Here is a 27,773-nt window from a genome sequence, read left to right as displayed (position 1 = left end):
TGCAGATGTAGAAGCACAGTGGCTAGGAAAAACTCCCTAGAAAGGCCAGAACCTAGGAAGAAACCTAGAGAGGAACCAGGCTATGAGTGGTGGCCAGTCCTCTTCTGGCTGTGCCGGGTTGTAGTTAAAGTTATTGTAGTTAATCCATTATGAATTCAGGCTGTAACAACAAAATGTGGAATAGGTCAAGGTGTATGATACCTTCTGAAGGAGCTGTATGTGTATGAGTTCATCAACAAAGATCTATCTATTCCAAACCACATTGATTTGTTGGAACCTTGAATGCTCTCACAGGTATGCTTCAGGCAGGTGTGATTCAGAAAGCCAGTCAGTTAAATGCTGCTAGGTAACACTGGGGACATTGGAAATACACTGGGGACATTGGAAATACACTGGAGACATTGGAAATACGCACCACACTACCTTGCGATGACATGACATCAGTCAGAAATGATGCAACTGAGTGGGTGGTTTTTGTGTGGCAGTCATCCTTGGTCTATAGAGTGACTCAGGTGAGGTGATCTGGAGGAGGGAAGGTACACAGTAGTCTCTGCCGCCCGCCCACCCACTCCCCAAGGTCAAACTCCTTTAATTGGGGTATATTTTTGTACCTCTCAGTGGAGTTGATGCTTGGTTAGTCTCGTGTATGTAGGTGTTGTTTCATCAGTCTGTGCCTGTATTCCAGACAATCAATACTTGTGGGTGGGTGCAGTATGGTGTTTTAAAGTTAGTCCAATTATTACGTTGCAGTATGTGGATTGTCAGTGGGTTGTGTGCAGAAATAATATAGCCTGAACATACGGAGTCAGAATTTAATTGAATGCTATTCATTCACTGAAAAGAATGATGTTGCCAGTGAACTCAATGCATTTGCATTACTGGTTTGTCTTCCCATCTTGCATATAGATTGATTCTACCAATGTTGTTCGTATGATTATCTTATGATGGGGTCTTCAGCTGTGTGTTGACTTCATTATGAGTCTGTTGATCCTGTAGGTGGAGAAGTTGCTGTTACAGTGTGTTACGTTAGCTCTTCCTTTAGCCACAGACACAGTGTGACGAGAGTGTCTGAGGGGTGCAGAGGGCCGATATGGGGACTCTACAAACCATAGAATCAAAGCCATTAAGAATTGATGAAAGCGGGCTCAGTAGAATACAATGAGGGAATGCATCATCTGGATAAATGATGAGTCACTGTCGTCTTTCTGAGTGCTTCTCTCTCCTCCTATCCCTTTATCTCTCCCTTTCACTCCTCTTTTATTGTCATATGGAATGGAACTGAATAGTATCTGAGATTTAATTTAGGTTAATAAAAAAAACATGAATCCGAAATGAAGGAAGGATGGGTGTTCAAGCGTACCTTGCACTGGACCAGCAGGGCAGTGAGAGGACTCTCCTTCCTCCCCTCCTCTGTTTTATGGTTCCCAGCTGTGCTGCTTGTCTTCCCTGCGGCCTCGCTGCTGTCCTCCTCCTCGTCCGACCTTGTCTCTAGGCTCCTCTCGCTCTCCTCCGGCGAATCCCTCTCCTCTGTGGAGTCGTCAGCCGTGCTCTCGCTCTTCTCCTCTGCGTCGCCGGCGCCCCCCTCCTTGCTGTCGACCAGGGGCGAGGGTCTCCCCACGTGGGTCTCGCCACGCAGTTGTGGGATGTTTGCCGCCATGAGGCGGCGCTGCACGATGCTGTGGGGCTGCTGTAACCAGGAGACAGGGCAGGTAGAGGGATGTCAGACACCATTTTCAATGGGTTAATCCTAGTCCTGGACTAGATTAGATTGATTTGATTTGGATCTCTTTTAGTCCCCATTTGGACTAATCTTCCAAGAGTCCTTAAACATTAAAATACAATTTATAATACGAACACATTTTCACATATAACACACTATTACAAACATACATAATATACTAACACAATGACCCAACAAATACTCAATCTAAAAAACATAGATTCTTCCTCTACTATAGTCCCACAACATTTCTATGTATTATATTTAAATCGTTTTAAAATAATGTTTAAATGTATATATTGAAAGGTTTCTAGTTTGCTTAATTTATTCAAATTTTTTATTGCTCTAAATCAAAATATTATTTTGCTTATTTCTCTTTTCTGTCTGGATAACGCATAGATGGTAGACAATCTATTCCTAGTATTTACGGAATGTCTGTCTCTTACCAACTGAATACCGTTGTGAATAGAACTTGGCCGTTTTAAATGATGTATATTATGAAATAAAATAAGCATGTTTTTTTCATTCATCTTGTCGATTGATGACCAACCAAGAACACTGCGCATGACTACACCAGAAGAACCATATCTCCACCTTAAAACAATTTTGCTCAATGTTGCTCATAATATGATAATCAATCCATTGGACAATAGCTTGTTTGGAAGAATGGATGTTTACATTGTTGCTCAGTAATTTAATTTTCTTTGTAAAAAAATCTGTAAAATTATTGGCAATATCAAGTGGTTTTGTTATTATTCTCCCGTCAACCTCCACACTAGATGGGCATGATGAGATAGATGTACCAACCTCCACACTAGATGGGCATGATGAGATAGATGTACCAACCTCCACACTAGATGGGCATGATGAGATAGATGTACCAAGTAAGCCCTTAACTGTGTTCCATACCTTTTTAGAATCATTTTTACAATCAATTAAAGCATTGTTGTAAAATAACTTTTTTTTTCTTTCGATTCAATTTAACTGCATAATTACGTAATGTTCTATAATTCTGTTCATCAATTTCTAATTTTGACTTGGCTGCTAAGACTTTGCCATATTTCTTTGAGAAAAAGCCTCACCCAGTTCATCGTCAATCCATGGAGATGGACGGGCACCAACTGTACTCTTTCTTATAGGGGCATGATGGTCCATTACCTAAGTGAGCAAATCAATAAAAGTTCTGTAGTGTGATTTAAATCATCCTCTAGATAAATCAGCTCCCAGGGTACACCAGCCAAATCATTTAGAAATAGCTCATGATTAAATGTTTTAAAATGTCTTTTGACCACAATCCTAGGGAGTTTCTTTGGAACCTTGGTGTTCATGGTTATGGTCACAATATTATGGTCTGTCCAGCCGACTGGCATTGATCTGGATTTTAAGCATTGCAATGGTATATTACAGAAAATCAGATTAATGCATGTGTCTGAACGATGACCCGACTTAATTGATGATCTAGTAGTATCATTAGAAGAAAAAGAAACGCACACCTATTTAGGCGAGGTGCTGGCTAGCGGAGTAGAAAACTTAAAAATAAAGGACAGCTGCACACTGTAGGAGCTCAGATGCAAAAATTTAATTACCAATGTTTCGACAGCCAAGCTGTCTTCATCAGGGATCTGGATTATACCCTGATGACTGTCCTTTATTTTCTGGTAGTATCATTAACCATTTGTTTCAAATCACAGTTCTTGGCATATCTCATCAATTTTGTTCTATTCGAATTATTGTGATCCTTCCAATTTATATTAAAATCACCCAAGATAAATACATCTCTGTTGCTATCTGTGGCCTGGTCAAACCCAGTACATAAGTCATCCAGATAGGACACCTTAGATCTAGGAGGTCTATACACACATCCTACCAATATGGGTGCCTGGTGAGGCAGATGTTCCTGAGCCCATAGTGCCTCTACTTGACATACATTAAGGTCATCCCTCCTCTTAAAAGGTATAGGATTCTGAATGTACAGTGCTCCACCCCCACCATTCCTATTCCTATCTCTTCTCAGTAGACTATATCCATGAATGTTAATTTGCCCATCATTTACAGATGCATCCAAATGCGTTTCGGTCAAAGCCAAAATATGAATATTATTTATGTTGACCAAGTTAAAAACCTAATGTATTTCGTTAGGAAGGCTACATACATTAACCTGAGCTATATGCAACCCTTTCCTTATCAAGTGAAGATCAATAGAGCATGTATTCATTATAGTTGAAGTTGTCATGATACACTACAACACACAAACTCACATTTGAACATTAAATTAAAATAGCCAGGGAGTTACTCTAGAGTCCTGATACAATTGCCCGTTGATATAAAGTTTATCCATCACCATGGAGACTTGTTGATTCAGGCAACAAGATTAGAGAGTTTAATAGTCACATGTACAGGGTTGCAGATGTAATTACAGGGTACAGTGAAATTATTGAGCTCCAGGATCCAACAATGCTGGACAAAGTGAAAAAACTATAAAAATGTAATAGAAAATAATAAAATAATAATATATACATACAGTGGTATGAAACAGTTTGGGCACCCCTCTGAGGCTGCATAATAATTTACTCTGTCGTCACAGAAAATGATCACAGTGGCATGCCATTCATTTTCTAATAAAAGCTGAGTACTGGGGTATTGTCCAGACAAAGATTTTTAGTGTAGCAATATTATGTTGTATGAAATTAAATCAGATGTGAAAAATAGGCTATGCAAAAATGTGGGCACCCTTGTCATTCTGTTGATTTGAATACCTGTAACTACTTAGCACTGATTAATTGGAACACACAATTGGTTTGGTGAGATCATTAAGCCTTGAACTTCATAGACAAGTGCATCCAATCATGAGAAAAGGTATTTAAGGTGGCCAAATGCAAGTTGTTGTTCTCTTTGACTCTCCTCTGAAGAGTGGCAACATGGGGGCCTCAAAACAACTCTCAGATGACCTGAAAACAAAGATTGTTCAACATTATGGTTTAGAGGAAGGCTACAAGAAGCTATCGCAGAGATTTAAGCTGTCAGTGTCCACTGTGAGGAAATGGAAGACCACAGGCACAGTTCTTGTTAAGGCCAGAAGTGGCAGGCCAAGTAAAATATCGGAGAGGCGAAGGATGGTGAGAACGGTCAAAAAACAGCCCACAGACCACCTCCAAAGACCTACAACATCATCTTACTGCAGATGGTGTCACTGTGCATCGTTCAACAATTCAGCGCACTTTGCACAAGGAGAAGCTGTATGGGAGAGTGATGCGGAAGAAGCCTTTTCTGCACACACGCCACAGAGTCGCTTGAGGTATGCAAACGCACATTTGGACAAGCCAGCTTCATTTTGGAATAAGGTGCTGTGGACTGATGAAACAAAGATTGAGCTATTTGGTCATAACAAGGGACGTTATGCATGGCGGCAAAAGAACACAGCGTTCCAAGAAAAACACTTGCTACCCACAGTAAAATTTGGTGGGGGTTCCATCATGCTGTGGGGCTGTGTGGCCAGTGCCGGTAGTGAGAATCTTGTTAAAGTTGAGGGTCGCATGGATTCCACTCAATATCAGCAGATTCTTGGGAATAATGTTGAAGAATCAGTCACAAAGTTGAAGTTACGCCGGCGCTGGATATTTCAACAAGACAACGACCCAAAACACTGCTTAAAATCTACCCGGGCATTTATGCAGAGGAACAAGTACAATCTTCTTGAATGGCCATCCCAGTCCCCAGACCTGAATATCATTGAGAATCTGTGGGATGATTTGAAGCGGGCTGTCCATGGTCGGCAACCATCAAACCTAACTGAACTGGAGATGTTTTGTAAGGAGGAATGGTCCAAAATACCTTCATCCAGAATTCAGACACTTATTAGAGGCTATGGGAAGCATCTAGAGGCTGTTATTTTAGCAAAAGGAGGCTCTACTAAATATTGATGTGATGTTTCTATTGGGGTGCCCAAATTTATGCACCTGTCTAATTTTTGTTTTGATGCATATTGCACATTTTCTGTTAATCCAATAAACATCATTTCACTACTGAAATATTACTGTGTCCATCAGTTATTTGATAGATAAAAATGAAATTGCTGTTCCAAACACCCAATTATTTATAAATGGAAATCATGGAAATTGTCAGGGGTGCCCAAACTTTTTCATACGACTGTATTACAAATGTGGCAATGTTCATTGTGGTGGGGGCAGGGTGACTCAAAATGACGTCACTAGAGAATCTCCATTGAAAGTGCTTTTTAGTCTTGGACTAGGCTTAATCTGTGTCTGAGATCCCGCCCCTTAGTTTAATAGGTAGTGCACAGTAGACCTGGAATGGTAAATAAATAGTAAAGAGAACCAGCTAGGGGCAGCAGGTAGCCTAGTGGTTAGAGCGTTGGGCCAATTAACCGAAAGGTTGCTGGATCAAATCCCTGAGCTGACAAGGTAAAAATATGTTGTTCTGCCTTTGAACAAGGCAGTTAACCCACTGTTCCCCGGTAGGCTGTCATTGTAAATAAGAATTTGTTTTTAACTGACTTGCCTAGTTTAATTAAGGTTAAATTTTAAAAAAAAAATGTTGTTCAATGTTAGAATGTTATGATGATTCCATATTCTCCAGGACAGAGAGTTCTTTAAATATGATACATTTCTATCTTAGTGTTCTGTACAGCTTTCATGTCCATTTACTCAGACCAACCCCATTCCATAGAGACATTAAGGCAACTGTTGTTTTATGATTTGATACTTGCCTGGATGACGAACAAGAAATTCGATTTTAAACCATTTCAAAACAACTGGTGGGAAATGGCTGAGTTGAACAATTGTTTTCATGTGATAAATCTAAAATTAATAGAATTTTGAGCTCCAGAGCCTCATGGTAATCTAATTGTTTTCCAGTAGGGAGTCACTCTAGAGAAAGATGGAAATAGTTTTTCTAAAAGGCCATGTGGTTTGAAGTGAACAGAAGGTCAGCTAACACCAGCAAAACTAACAGCATCAATTCACCAGAAGGAGGATGTCAGTAATTTCAGATATCATAACTGCTGCTGAAAAACGATGCTGCTACTGACGTGATGGAAACATCCATTGTCTCTATGCCAGAGGCACATCGTTAGCTGTAAATAGCGTGTGCACGCTTATGTGTGTGTAGGCGTGCCAATTTGATGTGTTTTTATCTGCACTGTGCATGTCTGTACAGTATGTAGCCTACAAAATAGTTGTTCTGCTTGTATCACACAGTTGCTGGTCTCAAATCTCACCTTTGCGGCCTCATTGTCAGTTCAGTTGAGGTGTTGAAGGTTTCAGGTAATGACCACAACATCAGAGCATATCAGAGCCAAGCCGAGCTGTCAGTCTCCTCCTGGGCTCATTTCACCCTGTGCTCCAGCTCTCCCTGTCAGCCCGTCAAAGTGATTACTGGTCAGTGCTCTCATACTGGCTCACACAATAGATCGTATCAGGCCTCTGTATACCTCTGTGGGTAGGTGTTCTATTGATCAGGGAGGAAGTGCTCTCTGGAGACGCCAGTTTTACTTAGAGCTTCTCTGTTATAGGGCTTATCGACACTGTAATCAGGCATATATGCACTCTCTCTCTCTCCCTCATATATACTGTAGCTCTCACTCACACACACACACACACACTCTCTCACACGCACCTAGAAGCAGGTCTACGTATGTGTGATAACCACATGATCAAGGTCAAATTAATAGGTACTGTAACGTTCGTCTGGTGGTGTATGAACGGACCAAGGCGCAGCGGGTGATGAATACATACTGACTTTAATTGAACAGACGAAAACACTGACAAAACACTAGAACAAACTACAAAACAATAAACGAAGGCAACAGACCTGAAACAAACGAACTTACATATAGACGAAGGACGCAAGAACAGGAACAGACTACCTAAAACGAACGAACAAACAAAACAGTCCCATGTGGATTACACAGACACAGGAACAATCACCCACAAACAAACAGTGAGAACAACCTACCTTAATATGACTCTCAATCAGAGGAAACGCCAAACACCTGCCTCTAATTGAGAGCCATACCAGGCAACCCATTAACCCAACATAGAAAACACATAACATAGACTACCCACCCAAACTCACGCCCTGACCAATTAAACACATACCAAACAACAGAAAACAGGTCAGGAACGTGACAGGTACGCACAAACAGGAATCTTGTTTGCTCCGACTTTTCTAAGACTTCAGTGGGTATACTGTATATAATGAACTCCAAAGTATTGGGATATTGGCTTTTTATTGTTTTGGCTCTGTACTCCAGATTTGAAATGAGACAATGACTATGAGGTTAAAATACAGACTGTCAGCTTTAGTTTGAGGGTATCTTCATCCATAACAGGTGAATCGTTTTGGAAATGACAGCCCTTTTTGTGCATAGTCCCCCCATTTTAGGGGACCTAAAGTATTGGGATAATTCACTCATGTGTATTAAAGTCGTCAAAAGGTTAGTATTTTGTCCCATATTCCCAGCACGCAATGATTACATCAAACTTGTGACTCTACAAACTTGTTGGATGCATTTACTGTTTGTTTCGGTTGTTTTTCAGATTATTTTATCGCCCTCCAGGTTCCCTTGGAGAGTTCATCAATGAGCTTGATGCCTTGATAAGCTCCTTTCCTGAGGACGGCTCACCTCTCACAGTTCTGGGTGACTTTAACCTCCCCATGTCTACCTTTGACTCATTCCTCTCTGCCTCCTTCTTTCCACTCCTCTCCTCTTTTGACCTCACCCTCTCACCTTCCCCCCCTACTCACAAGGCAGGCAATACGCTTGACCTCATCTTTACTAGATGCTGTTCTTCCACTAACCTCATTGCAACTCCCCTCCAAGTCTCCGACCACTACCTTGTATCCTTTTCCCTCTCGCTCTCATCCAACACTTCCCACACTGCCCCTACTCGGATGGTATCGCGCCGTCCCAACCTCCGCTCTCTCTCCCCCGCTACTCTCTCCTCTTCCATCCTATCATCTCTTCCCTCTGCCCAAACCTTCTCCAACCTATCTCCTGATTCTGCCTCCTCAACCCTCCTCTCCTCCCTTTCTGCATCCTTTGACTCTCTATGTCCCCTATCCTCCAGGCCGGCTCGGTCCTCCCCTCCCGCTCCGTGGCTCGACGACTCATCGCGAGCTCACAGAACAGGGCTCCGGGCAGCCGAGCGGAAATGGAGGAAAACTCGCCTCCCTGCGGACCTGGCATCCTTTCACTCCCTCCTCTCTACATTTTCCTCTTCTGTCTCTGCTGCTAAAGCCACTTTCTACCACTCTAAATTCCAAGCATCTGCCTCTAACCCTAGGAAGCTCTTTGCCACCTTCTCCTCCCTCCTGAATCCTCCTCCCCCTCCCCCCCCCCTCCTCCCTCTCTGCAGACGACTTCGTCAACCATTTTGAAAAGAAGGTCGACGACATCCGATCCTCGTTTGCTAAGTCAAACGACACCGCTGGTTCTGCTCACACTGCCCAACCCTGTGCTTTGACCTCTTTCTCCCCTCTCTCTCCAGATGAAATCTCGCGTCTTGTGACGGCCCAACAACCTGCCCGCTTGACCCTATCCCCTCCTCTCTTCTCCAGACCATTTCCGGAGACCTTCTACCTTACCTCACCTCGCTCATCAACTCATCCTTGACCGCTGGCTACGTCCCTTCCGTCTTCAAGAGAGCGAGAGTTGCACCCCTTCTGAAAAAACCTACACTCGATCCCTCCGATGTCAACAACTACAGACCAGTATCCCTTCTTTCTTTTCTCTCCAAAACTCTTGAACGTGCCGTCCTTGGCCAGCTCTCCTGCTATCTCTCTCAGAATGACCTTCTTGATCCAAATCAGTCAGGTTTCAAGACTAGTCACTCAACTGAGACTGCTCTTCTCTGTATCACGGAGGCGCTCCGCACTGCTAAAGCTAACTCTCTCTCCTCTGCTCTCATCCTTCTAGACCTATCGGCTGCCTTCGATACTGTGAACCATCAGATCCTCCTCTCCACCCTCTCCGAGTTGGGCATCTCCGGCGCGGCCCACGCTTGGATTGCGTCCTACCTGACAGGTCGCTCCTACCAGGTGGCGTGGCGAGAATCTGTCTCCTCACCACGCGCTCTCACCACTGGTGTCCCCCAGGGCTCTGTTCTAGGCCCTCTCCTATTCTCGCTATACACCAAGTCACTTGGCTCTGTCATAACCTCACATGGTCTCTCCTATCATTGCTATGCAGACGACACACAATTAATCTTCTCCTTTCCCCCTTCTGATGACCAGGTGGCGAATCGCATCTCTGCATGTCTGGCAGACATATCAGTGTGGATGACGGATCACCACCTCAAGCTGAACCTCGGCAAGACGGAGCTGCTCTTCCTCCCGGGGAAGGACTGCCCGTTCCATGATCTCGCCATCACGGTTGACAACTCTATTGTGTCCTCCTCCCAGAGCGCTAAGAACCTTGGCGTGATCCTGGACAACACCCTGTCGTTCTCAACTAACATCAAGGCGGTGGCCCGTTCCTGTAGGTTCATGCTCTACAACATCCGCAGAGTACGACCCTGCCTCACACAGGAAGCGGCGCAGGTCCTAATCCAGGCACTTGTCATCTCCCGCCTGGATTACTGCAACTCGCTGTTGGCTGGGCTCCCTGCCTGTGCCATTAAACCCCTACAACTCATCCAGAACGCCGCAGCCCGTCTGGTGTTCAACCTTCCCAAGTTCTCTCACGTCACCCCGCTCCTCCGCTCTCTCCACTGGCTTCCAGTTGAAGCTCGCATCCGCTACAAGACCATGGTGCTTGCCTACGGAGCTGTGAGGGGAACGGCACCTCAGTACCTTCAGGCTCTGATCAGGCCCTACACCCAAACAAGGGCACTGCGTTCATCCACCTCTGGCCTGCTCGCCTCCCTACCACTGAGGAAGTACAGTTCCCGCTCAGCCCAGTCAAAACTGTTCGCTGCTCTGGCACCCCAATGGTGGAACAAACTCCCTCACGACGCCAGGACAGCGGAGTCAATCACCACCTTCCGGAGACACCTGAAACCCCACCTCTTCAAGGAATACCTAGGATAGGATAAAGCAATCCTTCTGCCCCCCCCCCCCCCCCTTAAAAGATCTAGATGCACTATTGTAAAGTGGCTGTTCCACTGGATGTCATTAGGTGAATGCACCAATTTGTAAGTCGCTCTGGATAAGAGCGTCTGCTAAATGACTTAAATGTAAATGTAAATGTAAATTTTGTGCTCAATAGAAATTAATGGTAAATAATCTTTTGTGTCATTTTGGAGTCACTTTTATTGTAAATAAGAATAGAATATGCTTCTAAACACTTCTACATTAACGTGGATGATACCATGATTACGGATAGTCCTGAATGAATCATGAAAAATTATGAGTGAGAAAGTTGCAGACTCACAAATTTCATACCCCCAAGACATGCTAGCAATTACAATAACAGCATTTGGGGGGGTATGATATTTGTGCATCTAACTTTCTCACTCAGCATTATTCACAATTAATTTCAAAATCTCTGAGCGATGGCTACTGTAAAGTCAGCAAGATTGCATTAGGAGAGTAGGCTCAAATGAAGATCCTACATCTGTAGGTGGGTTCTGCTGCTGGTATCGTGGGAGACTGCAGTTTCTCTAAAGGCTCTGTGTCACACCGGAAGTGTCTGGTGAGAGTTTACACAGATGTGACCCTTGACCTCCTCAACACCTTCAGGAGGTGAGCAGGTGTCCGTTCTGTATGAATCCTTGAGTCTGTAGTCTAGTGCCTCCTCTAAAAGATAACATTACAGAGAGAAGCTGCAGGACACCACAGCACAAACAGCCTCATTACTATGTTGTGTTACAATGCCACCTCTGATAGTTATTTTATAGTTCTATAATAAATCATGTTATTTGACATTTTCTCTGTATGTTAGTGTTATTAGAAAACCTCATAGCCTTGGTACCTTGTATCCTGCTATCTCTGCATATAAATGAAGTATTACATGGCCCACTCCTGTAATCACAGTATTGTATTATATTGCACCCAGATACGAAGAGCACAAATCCCCAGAGGGTTGGCAGTCCAAAATACTGCGATTGCGCAATCATACCCAATAGCCTGAGGAACAGATGGAGCAAGACAGAGAGGAAGAAGGAGGATAAATGCCACTGGTATTTGGTCCAGTTCTTTTCTCAGTTGATTGTATTGTTCATCATTGTTTTGTATTGTGCAGGGCTCGTTTACAATTCTCTACACAGGGCTGGAAGCTGCAGCTTGTTCTCCCTGTTTACAATATGAATGATGATGAGGGGAGAGTTAGGGAGATAATGAATGATAGAAAGATCCCAGCTATAATACTGTCCTCTTATTTATTTTACCTTTATTTAACTAGGCAAGTCAGTTAATAACTAATTCTCATTTTCAATGATGGCCTAGGAACAGTGGGTTAACTGCCTTGTTCAGGGACAGAACAACAGATTTGTTTACCTTGTCAGCTCGGGGATTTGAACTTGCAACCTTTCGGTTACTAGCCCAATGCTCTAACCACTAGGCTACCCTGCCGCACTGCTCTGTGTGTGCGCGTGCGCAGTGTTTATATTGGCTTTCCTCCTGCTCCACAACACTGATTGACATCTGTCTCTCGGTAACACACCCTGTCAACCTAGAGGATGTGGATACTGGAACCGATACGGGAACTGACTGGGTATGATGTGAGAGGTATTCAATCACTCCCAGAGGACATGGAACTTAGATAGAAAAATCCTTCTGTATTGTTCCAAAGCAACTAGTTTGGGCATTACACAATTTATCTGGGTACTTTAGAAGCTACCAGTCTGTATGTTACTGTCCTCCTAACCCAGCCTCAGTTCTAGCTGATCATGTAGTTGCTAGGCTGAGCTGTGTTAGTCAGCTCTGACACAAGCTGTGAAGAAGGCCTCTCCACAGGAGCCCTCCCCAGAATAGGCTTTTCACAATGAGCAGCTCGATGTCTGCTCCACATCAATCAACAGGACCACTTGGACCAGGCCTGAATCATAGTGATCTATTATTATAATCTTCACATCCTTCTGGTCCTGGAGCAAAGTGGACAGTGTTTTCTGACTGTGTCATATCTGACAACCGTTCAAATCAAGCCCCTGTGGTTCCTTTGACCTCACACTCACCTTTCCCCAGCAATTATCACCCATAGAGACTGGTTTTATCTTGATGTCCACAACCCTTTATCAAAGATGTCATTGGAAAACCAGCAGTGTGTCGTTACATTTACATTAACGTCATTTAGCAGACGCTCTTATCCAAAGCGACTTACAAATTGGAAAGTTCATACATATTCATCCTGGTCCCCCCGTGGGAATTGAACCCTGGTCCCCCCGTGGGAATTGAACCCACAACCCTGGCGTTGCAAGCGCCATGCTCTACCAACTGAGCCACACGAGACCACGTTCTCGTTGTGTCGTTCTCGTTTGACCCCCACCATTCAGTCTTCTATCTTCCATCAGCACTAGCCTTACAGAAGGCAACACCGAAAATACTTAATTTCTGCAGTTTTCTCATTTACATTTCTCAAAGCTTGCAGCATCAGATAATTTATCTAAATCTGACACTGATTAAGGGTACTTCAACACATATTCCCCTGATCCTTCCTGCTGTAATGAACAGTATGTGTATGGAAACACACACAGGGAGATAGATATTGAACCCAGGTAAATGTGTGGCTGGCTGATGGATGGGCTTCCCTGGGTGAACTACTAAAGGTTTATCTGGAGGGAGGAGTCACAGTCTGGAGGGAGGAGTCACAGTCTGGGGGGAGGAGTCACAGTCTGGAGGGAGGAGTCACAGTCTGGAGGGAGGAGTCACAGTCTGCGTCCACAAATGGCTCCCTGTTCCCTATTTTGACAAGAGCCCCATAGTATCCCAATAGGGTGTCATTTCAGACACAGTCTGTGGTCCTGCTGATTCATCTCACTGCGTCCCAGTGTGTTGCTTTTTACATGAATTTACATTAACTTTTTTAAATAGAGAGAGAGAGAGAGAGAGAGAGAGAGAGAGAGAGAGAGAGAGAGAGAGAGAGAGAGAAAACCCTCCTTTAAATCCTATTATTATAAATCAGTTAAAGTAGAACTCCATTACCCATACTTCCCCTCCTCATTGCTTCTCTCTGACTGGCCAAGAGCAGAGCAGATTGAAGCTGACAGCTGTGTACCCAATGTAATTCCCCCTGCTCCATGTGAGTGAGGAGGCATCTGGCTGATGTAGGTTCCGATTGCCCTGCAGCTACAGCGAGGTCAGACGGTTTGGATGCAGATCCTCTGTCCACAACAAGCGGCCTGTGTGCAGGGGTCGTGAACTGCCATACAGTCTGTGCCCTGGCCTTTTTATCAAGTTCAAATGCAATTCACTGTTCTAGCGCTGCACTTTGGCGGAAGTGCTTCGTCTTTTGTCTGCTTTTAGGGACAGGGGTGAAAGCGGCTGTAAAATAAGCCATTTGGAGACAAAGATTATAATAATGTGTGATGTTTCATCTGGCCTCTAGCCATGACATCCTCAGAGGCACGGTGGAGTGCTAAAGCAACAGTAGGATTTCAGGGCTTTTGCAACAACAACAAAAGAATATATCGACCAAATACCGCAAATAAACGTTGATTATTTATTCCGTTTCAGCTGTCACAGTGGACACGTCCCTTTTGTGCCAACCGTCAAATGGCAAAAGCATGAGTACATGTAAAATTGTCTCGTTTTGCCAAATAGCTCATACAAGGTATTTATTTGATTTGTCACACTAAATATGGAGTTACCCCTATTGAAACCCCCTGGGAGAAGGTAGCAGTCATACATCAGACATTATGCTACGCAACACCGTTATGGTTGTAAATGCATGCTGATAGGTGGTAGTCTTTATTGGCTAAGTGGTTAACTTGGAATTGGCATCCCTGCTATGAATTAGGCTAATCTTTGTCTGCATCCATCAGCGTTCATGCAGATTAAATTATATTGGCTGATATCATGGTTAGCCGTCATTCATTTCAGCCAACAGAGATGATGACTGGATGAGTCTTAAATAGTGATTTGTGATGGTTGGTTAAACATGTACAAAGGATGTGAAGGTTCCTGTCCCTTCCTGTCCCTCCCCTAGTTGGTCTCTAGAAATAAATTAGCTGTAATTAAAGAGTATAACTTCCCTTAGCCTTTCTGGTACTGAAAGTATGGAGTAGAGATTGAAATACACTTTTTATTGGCATGACATGTAATATTTCTATGAGTGTTGTTAACACTGTATAACACTATTGATGAATACCAACTGTTGTTCCCCATAGGCTAGATGGCCATTGTTTAGTTTTTTTTAAATATTCAAATTGACTAGATACAGAAGCAAACTGACCCAGTTAGACAACCAGTCCAGTCAAACCACTAGACATGGCACAAAAGGTTAAGAGGAAAAACAACTTGGACGTTTATAGAATATCAATCATCAATGACCTCGTCCTTCTCTGTCTGTATCCTGTCTGTCATATTCTAGCATTCCATCTTGCATAATTTCAAGCCCTCCTCAAATACACATACATATACACACACACACTGTTTCTCTGTGTTCTTCATACATATTGCAGACTGCTGATTCGGCTGATGAGTGCCTTGCTGTGACCTCCCTCGGAACACGTCCACAGTGTTCCAGTTCAAACCGGTCACTATGATGCTCACTCTCTCTTTCTCTCTCCCTCCCTCCCTTTTGTCATGGCATGTCCTCTTTTCTCTCTCTCTCTCACTCGCTCTGAGAGATTAGAGCCTAATTGCCGTGTGGGCTAATTATCTGACTGCAACAGGCTCCTCTCTCTGTCATGGCTGAAGTCACATGACTCTGCTAATGCCTGCTTTTCCATTTGGATCAAGGTCCCCAGCCGCTGGCTTCCTGTCATACAAACCATCAGGGTGTAGCCAACGACACATCTGCTCTCTCTCTCCTCTCTTCTCTCTCCCTCCCCTCCCTGTCTCTCTCTCTTTCTACTCTCGATCTCTCCCTCTGCCATCCCCTCGGTCTCTGTGCCTGTCTGTTTCACCCAGGTATTTTTAGGCGGCTGTCTGTCTGCTGCCGCACATCAAAGCTTTTGACAACTGAGAGAGGGAGAGAGTGGATGAGAGAGAGCGGGGAGGGTGAGAGAGTGCAGAGAAGAGAGAAACAGGTAGGAAGAGAGTGTGGAGAGAGCGGGGAGGGTGAGAGAGTGCAGAGAGAGAGAAACAGGTAGGAAGAGAGTGTGGAGAGAGGGTGGAGGGTGAGAGAGTGCAGAGAAGAGAGAAACAGGTAGGAAGAGAGTGTGGAGAGAGGGTGGAGGGTGAGAGAGTGCCAAGAAGAGAGAGAGAAACAGGTAGGAAGAGTGTGGAGAGAGGGTGGAGGGATAGAGAGAAGGGTCCTCGCCTGGCTGAAGTCAGAGGGGGGCTCACCTCCGCTCTTGTCAGCCAGGCTAATTGGCTCAGTGCTGGGTTCTAATGGTAATCACTAGAACCTTCCTGAGATGTCTCCTGAATCAATTCACCATGGCCCTCCACAGTCAGAGTTAGGGCACTTTTCTCAAACTTCTTAGGGAAATGTCAAGGGATCACATCGAGTGAGTGAAGGTGCTATGTCGCCTTCTGGGAGAGAACTTGGTCTAATGTTGTCGTTCTTGGATGTTATAAACAATTTAATGAGATAATTACCACCAATTAAAACCAAGCCCAGACACTTCCACTTGATGTGGAGATGGAAATGCCCTGCTGGGTTTGTTTGCCTGGTGGTGTAATGCACTCCTCTGAGCTTTATACTGCAGTGTGGTGCTGAGAAGGGAAGGTGCTCTACATTCTGCTCCACACTGGAGCATGCGGACGCTGCAGCCCGGCTCTGACCTGACAGAGACACCTGGAGCCTCCCAATTAGACAGGTCTCACTGCGTCTGTCAGGAGAGAGGATACACAGATACACTCACATTTATTCACACAAAGTTAAAAAGAGTGGGAGGCAGAGCAGATGGAGGGATATAACTGAGAAGTGGCGAGAGGGATTCTGCTTCCTCTCTTCCTCACTGTTTTTCTAGAACTCATGGCTTTCTGATATAAATAACACTTGTGCTAAAAGGGGCCACAGTCTACCCCTTCCTCTCTTGTCCCCACCCTCCTCCACTCTGCTTTTCCCTTCCCTCGCTCTTGCGATTGAATGGTGGGTTGTCTTTGCCCTTTTCATGCTCACTGCTCCCTGGCTCTGGTCTAGGATGATTACCAGTGCCAGAGAGGGAGAGAGGGAGGTAGAGAGAGAGAAGCCAAACTCATTCACTCGTATAACTGGCTCTTTACTGTTAAATGATGTATTTGCTCAGTTGAAGTGGAGTGGCAAACCAGGCTACATCTAAAGAAGCCCTGTGCGGTTCAATGTGTGTTTTTACACCAGGAATAGTTCTATTTTAATGACTTGAGAATGATAATGAGGACAAATGGCTTCATCATTCCTTAATAGGGGAAGGAACCCATGAGACTGATAATAAAGCATTCTTGAAATATGAACACTATTTCAGAATGACAGACAGACAAACACACATCTACACACATACTGTCTGTCTATTCAGCTGTGAGGTGACATCACTACTCTGTTGGTGCCTATCAGCTGGCTTCTGTTTGGTCTCAGAGTAGCCCCACGCACCTTAGGGACACTCCTGCTGCTTTTCTACAATTCACTTTAGCCATGTCTCCACCCGGAGCGTGATTGCTTTTGACAGTCAGTACGGAGAGCGAGGCACGGCGGGGGAGCTGTAACAATGGCTGCCTCTCTGGCGTTCTGCCGTTCAGGCTCCGAGGCCATTACAATGTGCCATGGTGACATGCAAATCATTCTGTAACCCCTGTGGCCTGTTTCCTCCATCAAATGGGGTTTCTAGCAAATGAGGTATGAATCAGAGTGTGTTCTTTTCTCTTTCCGATGAGCAGATAATTGGTATTAGCATAAGAGGGATTTATCCCAGTAAGGTCGTAGAATTAAATGTTGCCATTCAGCAGATGTGGTCTGCATTTCGAAGGTGATGCAGAAAGGATTAGATTCAGCTCTGACTGCATTATATCTTGACAAAGTGGCATAAAGTTATACATGTGGCTGTAAATACACTTAAGAGCCTGAGTGTGTCAGTGGCATCATCCTCTCTTGTTGTCATTGTAATAAAATATTCCCCTGAATATTGCTTGTTTGTATCCAGAAGAATGGAGACACTCGTTTACAAGTCAGACACCATGGGTGAATCCCAAATGGCACCTGATTTCCTACTGTATATAGTGCACTACTTTTGACCAGAGCATTATGTGTACAGGGCATGGAGGGCCATTTAGGATGCAGGAGATAGTTACCTCCAGGTTCTCTCTGTAACAGCTGTCGTCTTCCTCTTCCTCGGACGAGGAGAGGAGAGAAGGATCGGTGGACCAATACGCAGCGAGGTAAGTAGACATAAATGAATTTATTTGAAATACAAAGACGAATACAAAAACACTTGGAAAATTACAAAATAAGAAAACGACGTAGACGAAACCTGAACATGAACTTACATAACTACACGTAGAACTCACGGACAGGAACAGACTACATCAAACGAATGAACAGCCAAAACAGTCCCGTGTGGTGAACATACACAGACACGAAAACACACAGGAGACAATCACCCACAAACAAACAGTGAGAACAACCTACCTTAATATGACTCTCAATCAGAGGAAATGCCAAACACCTGCCTCTAATTGAGAGCCATACCAGGCAACCCTTTAACCCAACATAGAAACACAACACATAGAAATGCCCACCCAGCTCACGTCCTGACCAACAAAACAAAGGATTAACACAATAACTAGGGTCAGAACGTGACACTCTCACTGCATAGGGATTTCATATTTTCTCAGAGTGTGAATAGAATCCAGAGCACCAGACAAGCTCCAACAAATATTTAATTTCGCTCTAAATAACAGCTTGTTATCCTCCCACAATGCTCTTGTGAGAGAATTCAACTCTGAGAGGAAAGGGAAATAGATTTAGATATGAGATTTAGATATAATGTGAGAGGGTTGAGACAGATGGAAGTTAGTGATGGAGATGCTGCTGCCTTCTGTGAAAGCTGGCTGTAAATACACAGTGTAATCACACGCACACAGACACACACACACAGACACACACACACAGACAGTGTAAACACACGCACTTCTGATGCTCTCCGCTCCAGTCATTCTGGAGATTCTTGTAGTGCGTTCTGGGAATTTGGGAGGCAGCCATCTAATCAAGACTGTGTCAGGAGTTGACAGTGGGGCAATGAAGCCATTATCACAGGAAGCCTTTGTGTCCATAGAGGAGGACTGGGAGAGAGAGGACTGATTGAGCAGGAAGTGGGAGGATGGTGGGGGACGGACAGACACTTCATAACCGGGACTGTCGGTCTGTCTCACAGTGTGTTCTGTCAGTGTGTTGATTAGAAGAATGTGGGTGGCTGCGTGGGTGGCTGCGTGGGTGGCTGCGTGCGTGTACGCCTGCATCTTAATCTAACTTGCCTCGCTCTGTTTGTTCTGTCCTTCTGACCTCATAGCTAGTGTAATGATGGAAGGAGACGTGTGAGGGCCACACTGTGTCTCTGAGGCTCCATGTTCTCTGACAGGGTTTGACAGGCAATCCTCTCATCTACTGTACTGGGTCTTTCATCTTCTATGCAGTTACATGGCCTACCATGTTTCAGCGACAACAGTGAACGGTAGATCCATGATAAGAATCGCACCGGTTTGATAGAAAAGCAGTATGGTGTTGATATTCAACTCTTTTTGATGACGACATCAAGAGAACAGAGCAATATCATAGTCAATCAAACGTCCACCTCATTAGTCATAGACTTAGTACATTTACTTTACACCGCATTTTAAACCTAGTAAATCATTCAGTTAGATTTAGCCAACCGTTTACCCCAGTGTTGTCAAAATACTGTGACAATATTCATGTCTTTCAACTTGTCTCCCAACGGTCCCCAAAGCACCAACAATGCCAAGCAGCTGGTGGCAAACAGAGGACAGCCTCTTCAACTAACTATCCAAACAAGCTCATTTCAACATCTTCTATCTGCCAAGTCTCATCCAAAATGCATTTAGCCACCATTAGCCACCATTAGCCACCACCACTAAGAGTCAAAGTGACACAATACAAGCAATAGAGTGTGATCTAATGGGACTTTCACACAGCCACTGACCAGGGTCGTATTCATAAGGCAGCAAACAGAAGAAAAAAGACTGTAAGAGGGAGGGACTATCGGAACTTGTTCAATAAGAGCAGGGCACACTGTAGTAAAACATTCTTCAACAGAAAACAAACATTTTCCCTTGCAAAACATTTTGCTACGGTGACTTAATGAATACAACTCATTTAAGTGACAGTACCACCAATAACAGAATAAGAATAGTCCAATGGGACATTGACAGCCACTCACCAGATCTTTGGAGGTGCCCAGTCTCTTGAGCCCATCCAGGGGCAGCAGGTCGGCTGAGTCTTTGTGTGTGAACTGGGTGGCCTGCTTCAGACGCCTCTGCTGGCCTTGGATGGCTTTATCCCGGATAGCCAGATCACCCTTCTTCGACTCACTCATGGTCAGTCAGTCCAACCAGTCAGTCAACCAGTCAGTCAGTGCAGTACAGCTAGCTAGAGTGTAGAGCAGAGCTGCTACGTTCAGCGTACCTCTGTCTGATGTAGCCTGGTTTGGAACAGCAGTAGCAGCAGAAGCAGCACAGAAGGGTATGAGTGTTTAAGACAGAGCAGCACAGCCCAGTGCCCTGTACTGTAAAGTCTCTCCTTTTCACTTCCAAGAGATAGATCGCAGAGAGTAGATGATACTGTTGATTACTCCTGTTTTAGTTGGTCTCTTCCAGAACAAATGTCTTCCTTCAACTTTACGTTGTCCGTCTTCAAACTGTTCCACCTTCAAACTGTGACCTCCCTCACTGTGATGGTGAGGTTGTTTTGAGGGGCTAGTCCTTGGCATCTATTTGTGTTCTGTGTTGCTGTCAGTGTCCAGAAATGATTAGTGTGCTGATGGTCCTGTTATGTAGACATGTCTCTCTTCAGGCTGGGCTGTGTGTGTCCCCTCTGTCAGTGCAGTCTGTCCTTGCAGCGCTGCAGGAGCAAACTGTGCCCCTCTCTTTCTCTGCTGTCTCTCTCCCTTTTTCTGCTCTCGCTCTCTCTCTGCTCTCTCTCTCTCTCTCTGCTCTCTCTCTCTCACCTCTCTCTGCTTTCTCTCTACTCTCTCTCTGCTCTCGCCTCTATCTCTCTCTGCTCTCTCCCTCTCCTCTCTCCTCTCTCTCTCTCTCTCTCTGTTCTCACTCTGCTCTCTCCTCTCTCTCTCTCTCCCTCTCCTCTCTCCTCTCTCTGCTCTCTCTCTGCTCTCTCTCTGCTCGCTCGTTATCCTCGCTTTCTTTCTGTCTCCTCTCTCTCTCCTCTCTCTCTCTCTCTCTCTGTGATTCTGTCTCTTCCTCTCATTGTTGCTCTCTGGAGGAGTATATACCCACCCCCTGTCCCTCCCCTCAAGCCCTCTTTCCATCACACACTCTGAGACACACACACACATAAATATATATACACACACACACACACATCTCGCCTAGTTTCAAAACACGACACCCACATGTTCTCGGTTAATGCCCTGTAGTGGGGGGAAACACAAAGAAGTAGAATAGCAACCAGCTGCCTTCTTATTACCTCCCTACCCTCCACACACAGATCTGGAATACCTTTCTGCCCTGGCTGACATACTGAACATGCTGACTCATGCTGCTATAGAACATCAGAGATGATCACATCAGACGCTTACTACCTGAATAAATACATAAAGATCAGATTCTCTCCCCTTGGATTTATTTGAGCCTTTATCCCTGAATGTCCTTCAGCCGTGCACCGAGCCACATCTAAAGCACATCAGAGATGTAACATGTTATAATGCAGTCAACCAATAGAGATTCTAACTCCTGTACAGTAGTAGTTCTATGTTATGGATAACACATTGAGGGATCCACGCTGTCAGCTATATGTGTATTTTGCTGAGTTCTAACCAGTTGTCATTTAGTTCCCCTGGGTTTTCAGTGGTTCCGGCACCTATGCTACAGTTGTGTCTGTGATTGGTGTCTGTGATTAGTGTGATTGGTGTGGTTGCTCCAGCATTGATCTCCACTCAATCAAGCGCCATGAATAAATGAACAGGCTTCAGCATGAGATTCACAAACCCCTTCAGTTCAGACCCCCCTCATTTATATACATAACCTCATGTATATATAATTATCAAAAGGGGAAAAATCCATCCCTCAATGAGCATCGGTGTAATAGAACCTATTAAAATGGTAATATATATTTTGCAAGGCTTTTGACCTTGGGCTAAGCAGGTTAAGTCATAAACAACATTTCTCTGGTGTTGCAAGAATGCATGTAGCCTAACGCAATACATGTACATTTCCTCATGCCTCATACATGTTTCATGTACTCAACATTTACATGTCAAACACAGTATAATGTCCTTAAAATGTCTCCCTGCACAGAATATTGTTTTCACACATGTAATTAACCTGTTTACCGGTGTTTATTTATGAGACTGTTGGACTTCCAAGGTGATTGATTGGAAATGGACTGTATTGAAAATCGAAATACTCAGACAGGGATATACTGCCACCTTCTGGTGATATTTTTCTTTAACCCTGGTGGATTGTTACATGGGGTTTTTGTCGAAGATGTGCACTCTCACACACCACAACTTGCATAGCTGACATAAAAAAGGTTGTATTTTAGCCTTGGCGCCAGTCTGTTCTTGCTCTCTTCCCAACTCCTTATGGAATTGTCTACAATGCCAAAAAGCATAAACAAATCTGAGACCAGGCTAGTTTTGTTTATGTAGTTTAAGAGAAATGTAATCTAAATGGATGTGTTTGGTGGGGGTTGCAACGTGCTTTTAGCATTGATTTGCAGCTGTGTAAAATAGTAAACATAGTTGCACAAATGTTGTAGATTAAAATCTCAAAGGAAGCAGACAAATTCCAGATGTTTTAATGGCCACTATTTTAGAATTATACTAATGTGCAGGGCCATTCCAATAGAATTCAGAATGACTTCCAAATTATTGTTTCCATAGAGACATTACAAACCAAGAGTGTATAAAATGTTTTGTTTTAATTCAAATAAACAAAGTGTTGATTCACTGCAAGACATGGAGGTGGTTCAGCCCTATGCAGAGAAATATCTTATGAAGCTGACATTCTATGCAGAAGACGATCCTGCCTTCAATTTAGGTAAATATAGTTTTTTTATATAAATTGTGAAATAGCCACCAATGTATTATTTTTTGTCAGAGTTATTTCAAACTATTTCATAGTTCCATTCTTTGTTTCATGATTGGGCAGATTTCATGAAGGAAACATACTCCTACTCAACATACACAGTGACAGTGCGACTGACCAATACAGCGGAGAAGCCTCTGACACAGCAGAACCTGCAGTGTGTGGCCCTCAGCATCCCAGACCTCCACTACCGTCTCACAGGCCATCCTTATGCCCCGGGTCTCCTCCACCTTGCCCACCTCCAGACAGACCCTCTACCCCTGGACTATAGCCCTCCAGCTAGACCAACCCTGGATCCCAGAAAGCAGACATGGGACAGTCTCTCTCTGGAACATTCCACTATTCCCCTGACCAATATGTTTCTTCCTGAGGGCCAGTTCCATGGCTCTCAAGGGGATAGCAAGAGCAGCAGTATCACTGACTGGTTCCTCTGTGACGGGTCCTTTGTGCCAGACTTCCCAGGGAAGGAGTGGACCTCTGTGAACTACGGAGGCCTAGAGTTTATAAGGGCTTTCTCCCCAATCAGACAGACTGACGATGCAGCTGATATACTGGGAAGGTGTAATATCACCGATTACACTGCTTACGAGCAGTTTGTCTTCTCTGTCGATGTGGACATCCTCAAGGCAAAAGATCCTTCAGGAACAGAGGAATCTAGTCCTGCCTCCAAAATGTTAGAAGAGAATATATTACAAAGAGAGAAAGCTAGTCCCACCTCCAAAAGGGAAGAGGGGAATAGTTTTGTAAAAGAGGTCACTCGTTTTGACGACAAAATGTGAAGAGAGGAATAATTTAGGAATAGAGGACGCTAGTTCCGCCTACAAAGGGAAAGAGGGGAATCGTTTCAGAAGAAAGGCTGTTGGTTCCACCTACATAAAAAAAAGAGAGGACAAAGTACCTGGATGTACAGAAGCGAGGACCAAACCGAAGACAGGGAAGAAAGATAACTAACTGATCCTTAAGGCCTTAATATGGCCAGACTATAAAAGTTTAGATGTGATTAAAAGTATTTTATGTAGCTTCACTTGCAGAGATGAAAAGGCAAAGCCTCCTACTTCCAAAAAGGCACAATCACTGAATGCATGGTTTCAATGTTTTTACAATAAAACAGAACGACACCTACTCCCTGAATATTTTCTTTATTCTTTTAAGTCAAAGTCCAAGGCATCTGTCAGAACAAAACCAGAGGTGACAAAACAATATACAGTACATTCATCAAACTCCAACACATCTTTAGAAGCCAAACAACGTAGTTGTATTATCAGCAGAAAGACTGCGTTCATACAAACCATCTCCACAGAAAAGGTTTGTAATCCCCTTTAATTAAAGGTAGACTCAGCAAAGTTACGTTGCCACAAGCAGCACCGGAGATATTGAGATGAGCGACAGTCACACACAGTATCTGTGCACGGGTTCGCGTCACGCTGTTCACAGCGTGGTAGCCAGGGCACCAAAATAGCTGAGAAGTTGAGCCTCACGCTTCTACGCTTCTTAGTTGTGGAAATTGAACCACTATGTTGTTTACTTTTCTGCTTCATATCGCTGAGTCTACCTTTAAACCAAAACTACATTCTCATTGTCTTTCATCAATTTGTTCTTATCGTACCCTAATGAAAGCTCTTTCCTGATAATTCAACGGGGAAAAGGGGGAAAAAGACAGTTTTGGTTGGTCACTTACAATTCAACTCTTGTTCATCTGTACAAAATCCCCCCAGGTGAGGGAGAAGGCACGTTCCTTATCCATTTCATTGAACTGTACTGCTGCTGAGCTTAGCATTTGTTTTCTAAACAATGTTCAGTCAATGAATTACTCAATTTCATCCATTCATGATTCTACCATTTTTCTTCTCACGCAAGAGTTTTAACATTTGTTTAGTTATTAATTGTGGTCCGGCATCAGCTTAGCATTTTATTTCAGTTCTTCAATCGCCCATTGCGAAACCGGCAGTGTAAAACCAAAGCCACTTCTTGGCTACAAACTTTCTTCAATATCCAATATGACATGTATTAAATCTATTAGTAATTTGCATTAGCGTGAGAACGTTTAACGTTTGAGAGCGTTTAAGGTTTGTAGTGAACAATAAGATGAAGATTTTTGCAAATCAATATATTTTTTTATGTGCAGTGTAAACAATAGGGAATGTTCTATGATTCAAGTCTACTTCTAATCAAATAATCCAAAAATGGATCTCAATAATAGCCCAATGCTGCTATGCAAACTTAGACATTGACCTGCAACGCATGACTGTTGCTTTGCCTGTGCTTGTGGCTACTTTAAGGTTTAAATAATGTAACAAGCGGTGTCTTTCTATATTTTGCCCCACCAACAGGGATGTGGCCACACTTTGTCCTACTGCAGCCATCTACAGCTCTACCGTTACCACTTCTCTTCATGGGAGCTATGTAGCCGCAGCACGCACAAACAAGCCTCTTGTGGCATATGATGTAGTCTCTGGACTGTACGACCACTGGCATCAACTAAACATCCTTACATTCCATCCGCAACGCTCATAGAACGTTGGGCAGATAGAGGGAGCAGAGTAGCATATTCTGGCCCAGCGCGGGGAAGCGTCTGAAGGCCTCCCAGGCGTCTGAGAAGATGTTGTACTTGAGGAAGACGCGGTGCTCCAGGCTGGTGGGCAGGCTGACGTCGCGCGACATAATATAGACGCCGTCGTTGTGCAGCGTGCACGTGAGGTTCAGGCCCGACTTGGAGGTGTTGTCCTTCAGGTGGAGCCACTCCCCGGTGGTCACGTTGTAAGACTGCACCGTCAGCATGTCCTCCGTCTGGCTGGCCCGTCGCCCCGGACCCGGCTCCAGCTCGTGGGTGTACCCCCCCACCAGGTAGATGGTATCTTCCACCGAGAGCATCTGCTGCTTACGCACGTGGGCCGAGCAGGAGCGGAACACTGTCCAACTGTCAGAGGTGGGGCAGTAGCGGAGTACGCTGGTATTCCTGTCTAGTTCATACAGAGAGAAACAAAACAGCATTTGTTAAAATAATTTAAGAACCAGTTGATATTTTGTCAAATGAACAAGCACTATTTGTGTAGCCTACAGTTCTTTATGTCTACTGTGTGTATACATTGGGCATTTTAGAAAATGTTCTCACTTCTGATGGGAATGAAAATCACCCCCACTAACCTCTGGCAGTATATCCTCCCATGACGTAGATCATGCCCTGGCACTCGCAGGCAGAGAACTCTGCCAGGGGGTCGGGTAGTGACGACACACAGGTCCACCAGTCCTGCTCAGGGCTGTAGCACTCCACAGTGCCCTGACACTGGCCTCCCACTGCATACAGCTTCCCTCGTACCGCCAGCAGCTTGAAGTTGGACCTGACCGGAGGAGAGACGGATATACAACAACATTACAGGATGGAGACATACTGTAGCCTATGTAGTTTGCTGGCTCAGCATCAAAACAGATTGAAGATCAAGACTGGGACAGACTGCATAGAGATCTATTCACATAGCTGACCTGTACTGACCTCTTCTGGTTCAGGGGGGCTACCTGGTTCCATTCATTTCTACAGGGGTTGTAGGAGTGTGCCGCTGAGATCTCCTGGCTGGTCATTCTGTACCCACCGACAATGAACAGGTAGTTGTCCAACATGGCTGAGCCATAGCCTCTCACATTGACCATGTCAGAGGGCAGGTTGTTAGCGAGCGGCTTCCAGCGCTGCTCCACTTCCCCATATCTCAGCATTGACCAGGGCTCGTCCTGGTCTGGTAGGTCCAGAGCCAGACAGGTGAAGAGTCCGATAGCCACCAGAGTGGCCGTGCCTTTCATACGCATCTCTCTAACCTGGTTGCGCAGGGCAGCAGGTAAGTCGCTGAACTCTGGTCTCCGCAGCATCGGGTGGTAGTGACAGCTCATATATCTGAGACAAGCGTTGCGTAGATCATGAGTTCCATATACCTCAGATAGGCTGTAGAGTTCCACACAATTCTCTTGTCGAATTTCAGACGAAAGGAGTTTTAGGATAGAGGTGACTTGCAAAAAAGATGCAGTCTCAATCAGGTCTTCCAGGGTCTCGTTGACTACTTTCACTTTGGAGGTGTTGATAAACTCCAGGACCAACTCGAGCCCTGGCACACTCAGCCCCTGCAGTTGCACTGAATCCTCTCTGGACTCGCGCATCCCAGAGCTGTACAGTGCACGGAAGTAGTCGCTTTTTTCTATCAACTTGCCTTTGTTGACGTTGTACGTTTTGTCATCCATGACAATTACGATTATTTGTTCGGATGACATGTTTAGTGGTTGGGTTAGCTTGATAATGTTGTCAAGTGATCTGTTTTGTTCACTGTCCTCTTCCGGCCTCGATCTGTTAATGACTGCCTGTCCGTTTACATTTCTCAGGCGCAGGGGTGGTCTGCAACTCTATTCGCACCGCAGTCACCAGGCCTATATATGGTCATGTTCAGCCCATACGTCTGGAAGATGCCTGGATCATTTCAACTCATTTATGAGTGTGCTAGCTAGCTAGCAAGAGGCTAAGGGTGACTTGGAAATCTAGCTAGTCTCTTTATCTTTCAAAAACAGCGGGTATTATCTCGACGTACATCCAAAGCAGATGTTTTGCTGGACCATGTGGTCATTTTTAAAATTTATATACTGGATAAAACACTTTCTTTGCATTGTCGAGATAATCTGCAGAAAGCTGCAGTTGGTTTTTGTGGAGAAATTGGCCAGCATATTTCCTGTTTTGATCCTGTGGGTTGCGTCACTTGCTTGC

At 44.5% G+C, this 27,773-nt stretch overlaps 2 protein-coding genes across 2 annotated transcripts in view; both read right to left on the bottom strand.

The window, feature by feature from the left end:
- LOC129838529 (nuclear receptor-interacting protein 2-like) overlaps positions 1–21,175 on the bottom strand; it is a 35,654-nt gene extending 14,479 nt beyond the window's left edge. The window contains exons 1-2 of the mRNA XM_055905568.1: positions 20,152–21,175; positions 1,361–1,687 (exon numbers count right to left, since the gene is read on the bottom strand). Coding sequence (XP_055761543.1) covers positions 1,361–1,687; positions 20,152–20,307 — 483 coding nt within the window. The 5' untranslated portion in view covers positions 20,308–21,175. The remainder of the gene's footprint in view (positions 1–1,360; positions 1,688–20,151) is intronic.
- Positions 21,176–24,158: 2,983 nt separating this feature from the next.
- Positions 24,159–27,773, bottom strand: LOC129838889 (kelch-like protein 42). The gene is made up of 3 exons (XM_055906142.1): positions 26,526–27,773; positions 26,180–26,373; positions 24,159–25,995 (listed from the first exon to the last, which is right to left on the bottom strand). The coding sequence occupies exons 1-3, from the start codon at positions 27,287–27,289 to the stop codon at positions 25,544–25,546; spliced, it is 1,410 nt and encodes a 469-aa protein (XP_055762117.1). The 5' UTR covers positions 27,290–27,773; the 3' UTR covers positions 24,159–25,543.

The sequence above is a fragment of the Salvelinus fontinalis genome, chromosome 39, assembly GCF_029448725.1.
Source record: "Salvelinus fontinalis isolate EN_2023a chromosome 39, ASM2944872v1, whole genome shotgun sequence".
Taxonomy (NCBI): domain Eukaryota; kingdom Metazoa; phylum Chordata; class Actinopteri; order Salmoniformes; family Salmonidae; genus Salvelinus; species Salvelinus fontinalis.
This window is presented reverse-complemented; position numbering and strand designations above follow the sequence as displayed.

Coding starts and splice junctions, on each gene's coding strand:
- LOC129838889 (XM_055906142.1), bottom strand. CDS start 27,289: ATGTCATCCGAACAAATAATCGTAATTGTCATGGATGACAAAACGTAC. Junction 26,374..26,525: donor GCCCCCCTGAACCAGAAGAG/GTCAGTACAGGT, acceptor TCCTCCGGTCAG/GTCCAACTTCAAGCTGCTGG. Junction 25,996..26,179: donor GGGAGGATATACTGCCAGAG/GTTAGTGGGGGT, acceptor TGTATGAACTAG/ACAGGAATACCAGCGTACTC.